Source organism: Carcharhinus amblyrhynchos, unplaced genomic scaffold, assembly GCF_965287045.1.
Source record: "Carcharhinus amblyrhynchos unplaced genomic scaffold, sCarAmb.v2.hapA scaffold_47, whole genome shotgun sequence".
In the NCBI taxonomy this organism is placed as follows: Eukaryota; Metazoa; Chordata; class Chondrichthyes; order Carcharhiniformes; family Carcharhinidae; genus Carcharhinus; species Carcharhinus amblyrhynchos.
This window is the reverse complement of record NW_027649788.1, coordinates 2,306,754-2,315,251: the sequence shown is the minus strand read 5'-3', so window position 1 is coordinate 2,315,251 and position 8,498 is coordinate 2,306,754. Positions and strand designations below refer to the sequence as shown.

General features: G+C 40.2%; 1 protein-coding gene across 1 annotated transcript; it reads right to left on the bottom strand.

The window, feature by feature from the left end:
• Nucleotides 1-3,441: 3,441 nt before the first annotated feature.
• LOC145337362 (putative G-protein coupled receptor 139) lies at nt 3,442-7,575 on the bottom strand. The gene is made up of 2 exons (XM_080182154.1): nt 7,521-7,575; nt 3,442-4,337 (listed from the first exon to the last, which is right to left on the bottom strand). Exons 1-2 carry the CDS (start codon nt 7,573-7,575, stop codon nt 3,442-3,444), a joined length of 951 nt encoding a protein of 316 aa, XP_080038280.1.
• Nucleotides 7,576-8,498: the final 923 nt, after the last annotated feature.

Sequence of the window (8,498 nt, the reverse complement as noted above, 5' to 3'; positions counted from 1 at the left end):
TTATGTGCCAGCCCTCACCTGCATTCTAAAAGCATGCTCTTGCCCACAGATTGGTGTCTGTTACTTTGTGATTCTTGGTGGAGGGGCTCTGAGGGGAGCTTTAGTTTGCTTCCATTTTGTGAGCCCAATTTCATAAAATTTGTTGTCCAATAACAAGGGCGATTTAAAATCAAACTGTTTGAGTTCAGTGGAAATGCAAAGATAATATATGTCTAGGAATGTTTCCTCAGGGGGACTCAGGAGATTTTTAAAATGAGTTTCAGATCTCACATTCCATTATGCTAGAATTGTTCAATTATAGAATGTGTGCTGAGCGAAAAGAGTCCAAGAATGTGAATAACTTATTGAAATTGACGTATCTGCTAGTACATTTTGAATCAGACAGGGGAACGTATCCCGTGGTACGATGAATTGCGCTACTGTGTCGGACAGATTTATTTTCATTTAATGGAGGGTGGGTCCAAAAGGCCATTGTAATCAGAAAAATAGGCTGATAAGGAATATTCACACGAGGGCAAAAAGAGATCTGACTGTCGTTTTGTGGTAGAAAGATTCTATTCGAACCTCTATAGTCATTCGTTCACCCTATAAACAGACCACAAGTCATTGGGAAATCTATTATGTGAGTCCAAATACACTCTTCCCATTGTCAGCTGATCAGGACCATATTGTGCACAGAACAGGGGAAAACAACGAGACTGTGAATGTGTTGAGTCATCTCCCTTTCTTGGATTTGCCATTCAAGGCATTGTCTTCCCATGGTATCTCTTTTTACTGGAAACATTTTCCAATCTCCAAAACAGATGAAGCAGTTGATGGACAGAGACTCTGTTTTGTCAAAAGTTAATCCATTTGTGTTGCAAAGATAGGCAACTATCATAGAGGATGAGTTATGTATGCAGGATTGATGCATACTGTGGGGGTCACGGATGGCCGTTTCGACCCTGTCTGGGAGCAGAATTCATGATTAATATAACAGCTCTTGTTAAACTGAGAAACTACATCAAATATTTGCAACTCATGGTGCACATGATTCGTCTGTTTTGGATAATGGAACGATGTACACAATTTTTTTTTCAAGAATTTATGCAAAACAATGGCATATCCTATTTCTGTACTGCACCATTTCATGTGGTTTCAAATGGTTTGGCAGAGCTCTGAAGTAGGGATTGAAAAAAAAAGTGGAAGATGATTCGTTGAGTACAAAGATCAGAAGATTTTTATTCCAGTATTGTTTCACGCTACAAACGACAACTGGGCTATTTCCAGCGGAACTGCTGCTATGTGGATGGTCAAGTGTCACGTACCATCGAAATCTCATAGCAAAAAAGGGCAAGAGAGAAGAGAAGCAGGAGCTGTTCGGGAGGACAAAATATTACAAATTATGCAGCACGGATTCGTTCAGGGGAAGTCGTGTTTGACAAATTTCTTGGATTTCTATGAGGATGTGACTCGTGTGGTAGACAGAGGGGAACCGGTGGATGTGGTGTTTTTAGATTTTTAGAAGGCGTTTGATAAGGTGCCTCATAAAAGGTTGCTACAGAAGGTTCGGGTGCACGGAGTTGGTTGTAAGGTGTTAGCGTGGATAGAGGATTGGTTGTCCAATAGGAAGCAGAGAGTTGGTATCGATGGGTGCTATTCTGATTGGCGGTTGGTGACTTGTGGAGTGCCGCAGGGATCGGTGCTGGGGCCTCAGCTATTTACCATTTATATAGATGATCTGGAGGAGGGGGCTGAGTTTAGGGTGACGACATTTGCTGGTGACACGAAGATGAGTGGAAAAGCAAATTGCGTGGAGGGTGTGGAAAGTCTGCAGAGGGATCTGGATAGGCTGAGCGAGTGGGCGAGGACCTGGCAGATGGAGTACAATGTTAGCAAGTGTGAGGTTATCCACTTTGGCAGAAATAATAGTAGGAGGGATTACTATTTAAAGGGTGAAAAGCTGCAGCATGCTACGGTGCAGAGGGACCTGGGGGTCCTTGTGCATGAGTCGCAAAAACCCAGTCTGCAGGTGCAGCAGGTGATCAAGAAGGCGAATGGGATGCTGGCCTTTATAGCGAGGGGGATAGAATATAAAAGCAGGGAGGTCTTGCTGCAACTGTACATGGTACTGGTGAGGCCACAGCTGGAGTACTGTGGGCAGTTTTGGTCGCCGTACTTGCGCAAGGATATATTGGCCTTGGAGGGAGTGCAGAGGAGGTTCACTCGGCTGATACCGGAGATGAGGGGGTTAGACTATGAAGAGAGCCGAAATAGACTGGGTCTGTACTTGTTGGAGATTAGAAGGATGAGGGGGGATCTTATAGAGATGTAGAAAATAATGAAAGGGATGGATAGGGTAGAGGTAGAGATATTCCTGATGCTTAGAAAGGATAGCAGGACTAGAGGGCACAGCCTCAAGAAAAGGGCGGGGAGACAGTTTAGATCAGAGTTGAGGAGGAACTTCTTCACTCAAACGGTGGTGAATCTCTGGAATTCTCTGCCCGTTGAAGTGGTGGAGGCTACCTCGCTAAATATATTTAAGTCACGGGTAGATAGGTTTTTGATAGACAAGGGAATTGAGGGTGATGAGGAGAAAGCGGGAAAGTGGAACCGATCCTCTTCTGATCAGCCATGAACTTATTGAATGGCGGGGCAGGATCGAAGGGCTAGATGGCCTACTCCTGCTCCTATTTCTTATGTTCTTATTTTCTGATTACTGATTCTCCATTTAAGTTCAGTATGTTCCTCAGTGGTTTTATTCGATGACAATTGTTTTAACGGTGTTGAGGGACTTAAGCATGTGTGAGTTTTGACGTGATTTTTTTGGTTTTGATCTACAAGAGCGTGATCTGGAAACAAAGAGAGAGAGGGAAGGAGAGGGAAAAAATAATTGCAGATTTCTAGAGAGACAGACAGATAGGTAGAGGAATGTTTAGAGAGATAGATCAGCAAAAAGGTAGGCAGACAAACAGACTGGCATACAGGCAGGAAGACTGTCAGACAGTCAGGTTGACAGACAGATGGATAGATAAATAGACAGATAACCAGACAGACGGACGGACAGACATGTGATGGATGGATAGATGGACATTAGACAGACAGACAGACAGACAGACAAACAGAGCTCCCGTTATTTCCTTCTAATAATCTGCATGCCACCACTCGCCATTTTGCTGCGTCACTTTGGTGTGTCCGATTCCACCTGCTACAAATTTGTAGTTGCTACAAATCATTCGAACTTCTCCCGTGTGTTTATCGATCCGTTTATTGTTTTGTCTGCATTTTCCACTCATTGTTTCTTTTTCCAGTCCTTGAATTGGTTGCTCTTTCTCCTGGGTCATGGGCTATTGCCTCCTGACCCATCGTTAATAGAACTTCCACGTTTTTGCCCTTCCAAATATTTTATTTCTGGTTCACTGAAGATCACCTATTGCAGCACACCGATGCTGGGAGCTGATTTCATTGTTTGCATTTATTAATTAATTTAATAATTGATGTAGCAGGATATTTCACTGCTCCCTTTAACTGCTCTCTGAATTTCGACTGAGTTGCTACATAAATAAATGTGTTGGTGCAGCAACTTAAATTGCGCAGCATATATGCAACGTTTTCAAAGATATAAATTGAAAGATCATCTAAGCTATTAGCAGCATTAAAGAAATATAAAACGTACACCAACCACAGAAATATAAAGCTGCCGGATATGGTGAACAGTAAAACTATAGATTTCCTTCTGCTCTCCATCTCTGGATCATTGCAATTATCTGCCTTTTTCTGACCCTTCAATCCCTTGCGGACTCGACTGGCCACTAAAATGTGTCTGACAGTCAGAGCGTTGAGCAACAGAATTAACCCGAATGGCATCAACGGGTTTAAAATCTTTTCAAAATTTCTGAACCCAATCCATCTAGGGTCAGTGAAATAGCTTCGCTTATTGGAACAGTACCATGGTACATTGTCGACAATTATTTTAGGTTTAAATCTAAAATAGATAGGAATATTTTTCAAACCGAACAAAGTGCTGGTTGTCCCTAGAACTATGGACGCAGTGTTCTTGGTGCAATATTTTGATGTTAGCTTTTGGCAACAAATAGCAACAAATCTATCAAAAGTGAAAGCGACTGTGAACCAGACAGAACAGTCTGTGGCTGCACGGAGCAGGACATAGCGAACACTACACACAGGCGTTATTATGAGGAAATTCGGTGGGAAATAATAATCATTGATTCGATAGAGAATGACCTCATTAATAATGACCAGTAGATCCGCTATGGCCATTGCCATCAGGTAGCACGTGGTACAACTGGAAAGGCCGCATTTCCCGTTGGACAGAATGATGATTGCCACTGAGTTAACTGCAAATAAAAAGAAGGAACAGACATTATAAGCCACCAATAAGCATCTTCCCTTTCTGCACAGAGCATACTTTTCTTTTTGCAGCAATGAAGCGTGCATGGGGATTCCGACGTTTCCAGATTCCCTTGCAAACTCAAAACACTCCCTCAATCAGAGAAAACGATTTGTTTCGGGCCATTCCCTGGATTCTGGAACGGAGCTGTTGATGTTTCAGTGTTTTATAATCAGAAGAATAATAATGTTAGTATTCAGGCACGATCAAAGTGCAGCATTATTTTCCACATGGGAGATTACTAAATTAAGAGAAGTTGTGTTCTTTTTGGTTCGAAACCCTTTGCCTATTGTTTGTGTTCCTATCTTCAGGTGATTTTTTTTTTGTGGTGCAGTTGTATTATTACAGAAGTCACACCAAAACTGTGGAGGTGTGGATTAGCTAAAAATAACGCGTCTCTATAATATGGAGACGAGGAGGATAAGGGGTGACTCAACAGAAGAAATTCAAATTTTCGAGGGGTTTGAGATTTTGAATGTGGATAAGATACCTGTAATACTTATGAGGCTGTGCAAACCTAAATTTCATCAAAACTAGGCAAAACTATTTATGAATCCACAAAGATATATATTTCACAGGCAATCTTTTATTCCATGAGTGGAGTAAAAGTACATTTGCTCCGACATAGAATCATAGAGTACTGAAAGTATGGAAGGAAGCCTTTCGGCCCATTATATAGCAACTGGCTCTCTGAAAGAATATTCAACCTCGTATCAGAACCATGACCTATCCCCGTAACTTTACACTTTACTGCTTTTAGTTTGCATGCCGATTTCCTATTCCATGCCTTGAAAGGATATTCCTCTATCATTTGTTTCATGGAAATTCAATCCAGATTCCAGCAACAGTCTGAGTGAAAATAAACTCACATTCTCTTTCGAACTTTGTGCCCATTATGTTGCATCTCTTCTCTAGTTTTTGCTGCTCTCTCAGTTGGGAGCAATTTCTCATGATTTTGTTCTATCTGTGTCCCTCGGCATCTTGAACAACCAGATCAAGTGGCAACTCAGCCTTATTTCCTCCGCAGATGATAGACCACTCTCTCCAATCCATCAAAACAGCTACAGTTCGTTTGGCTTGGAATCAGGCTTCTGAATTTCCTCTATACACTTTCCAAAGCCTTCACATCCTTCTCAAGTATTGTACACATACATGGACGGAGTGTATTTCAAACGTTTATGAAATGTGAAAAAATGTTCACGGAGTGAGTTTTCACCACGGCGAGGAAGGAATGGAGATTAGACCAGCTGTAATAAAGATAGACTGAGGACAAAATAAAGATTGAAGTAAATCAGTTGGGGCGAGTTTCCATGTTTTAACATCCGAAACTTGAGTATTACATGGTCAGAGATATTAATGTTTATTTCATGACATTTGTAGAGATAACCTCTTAAAAAGACTGCGCCCAGGACCTAATGATTATCAGGACCAGACTTGGGGAAGAAGATCAATCGTTCATTGACAATTCAGTCATTGAATTTCCTTAGTATGAGTGAAGTTTCTTCCCAGATTGAATTATATTGTCCATTGACAAGTCTTTATCTGCTCTCCAGTTACCACCCCAAACACAAGATTATTTTAACTTGATAAACATTATTTTTTTCTCATTACTGAAGTCAGATGCCACATTCTAATTGGTCATCATATTCAGTCTAACTTTTGTCAACTCGTCACCTTGGAAATTCATGTTCCTGATGGTTTTTTCCCTACTTCGAAGTTTGGATCAACAGAAACAATATTCCACTGAATCCAACAACTGAAAGTCATGGGTGGGATGGAAATAGTTCGTCCAACACAACACGACTACAAGAATAATTCAGGAAATTTAGTTTCTCCAGATTATTTATTTCATTAGAATCCAACTAATTATGTCACTTCAGTGCAATGCAACATGACAAGAAACAGATTGAAAGCAGAAACAAGCTTATGCATAGTTACACTATATAATGTGTTTTAGCTACGTACCAGGAACACCAACTAAGGCAAGCAACAGATAGAATATTTTCCTGACCAATTGAATAGGTAGATGCATTTTCTGCGTGGAATGGCCCTCTTCCTTTGCTGAGCAAGTTATTCCTCTGAATTAAAATCTGTAGTGACACGTCCCTGTGCATTCACCTTTATGCATTCCCTCGATCTCCATGGAGATACAGCTGTTGCAAAAGTGTTCTAAAAATTGCTATCTTTATATTAGAACAAACACATTAGGACAACGGGATAAATTCCCTGTGGATTGAATACACGAGACGCTGAGACTAAATTGAATCAATGTTTTTTTTCATTTACTAAGCAACCGTCATTATATGCAATGCATATTCATAACTGTAGACTATATTTAAAAGCAAACGAAAGTGATATCATTACCCTCCAACCACCATGACTCCCATGCCTTGACCTCATGTCAGGAGTGCAAGGACTGGGAGTTGAATGCCCAAAGCTACTCAGTATTCTAAAAGAATATAGATGGTAGAACACGAGCTGGGGTTGCTTTACTGGTTAAATATAACGTCAAAGCTCCATGAAGAAATTATATTGGCATTAAAGACAAAAATGTTGCTTCTATCACGGTGGAAATAAAAAAAGAAAGAACATTCTGGTAGTAGAAAGTTGAGGGCCACGAGCTTTAATTCCAAAGTAGGGTACAGTATATAACAATAAAAAAAAGAATTCTCATGAGAAAAGTGCAGCAGTAATCATGGGTGATTTAAATATGCATCTTGACAGGATTAGTGAAATTTGCAAAGAAAATCTCCCTCTTAACGCCAGCAGTTATTCAGACAATATCTCCCACCGAACTTGCATTGCAGGTGTTCTGCACCAAATGTCTTCTCATTCTATCATTAGAGTTCACTAATCATGATTGAAATCATCCCTTGTCCTCCCAAATTATCAACATCAACCTCATGATACAACATTGCTATCTTTCACATTTTCTGTATACTCAGCTCGGCTCACCTCATCCAGGAATGTTTCCTTTCTCTTTAGATGATACGGTTCTTGCCGTAAACATATCCTGAACGAACTCTGGAAACTCTTGCCCACTTCTGCCCTTTACAGTAGTATTAACACTCACGTGTAATCAAATAAATGAAATCTCAAAATATAACGATCAGTCAAGCCTCTTACTAACGTGTAAATTCCTCATAAATGTGTTCATCTTTGTATTTCATACCATCGGGTGACATGGACAGCGCACTGGGGGAAATGGACAGTGGAAATTGAAAAGGAGAGAAAAGGGCCTGAAATGTACTCGGGCCAAATAATCCAAGTTTCATGCATCTGAGGCCTGCAGTCGAGAGGGTGCAGAGATACAGTCCATATTATTTATTTCAGAATCACGATTCTGAAAAATTCAATGTTTTGGAAAATGGCACCGTCACATGTCTGTCCATGAAATGAGGAAGACAAAAAACAGAAAATTCCGCTACAATTGGCCTCATATCTGTCATTGGGCAAATACCTGAATTTATTAAAGGAAAGAGCAGCAGGAAATTTAGAAAATCAGAACACCATCCAGATTAGGAAATATGGTTTCACGAAAGAAAATTATGTTTTAAGGATTTACTAGAATGTTCTGATGATTTAGCAGAAAGATTCAGTCATGGACATCAAGTGAAGTAATGTATTAGTACTACGAAACAAACGAGAATTCGTTAATGTGCCACATAAAAGGTTGCAGCTCTTCGTGTTAAGAGATTAGCATGGATATCGGATTAGTTCACAAACAGGAATCATAGAATTGGGATAAACAGTTCATTTTAAGGTTAGTATAAAGTTAATGTTGAATTCACAGAGATTAATCCTTGTGGATCACTGACTTGCAATCAATATGAATTTATTCAATACAGTCAACTCTTCTGAAAATTCCAAGATAGGTAGAAAAGTACATCGTTATGAGGAGACACAAAGTTCCCGTGTAGATTAAATGAAGAGGTAAAACTTGGACATGTTACACACAATGTGGGAAAATTGAGGTTGCTACATGGTTCGGAAGAATACAAAAGCAGAGCATATTTCATATTGAAAGCCACTGCAGAATGTTGTGATATAGAGGGGCAAGGATGTCCTGGTACACGAATGACAAAGTCATAGAAACATAGAGGCACAC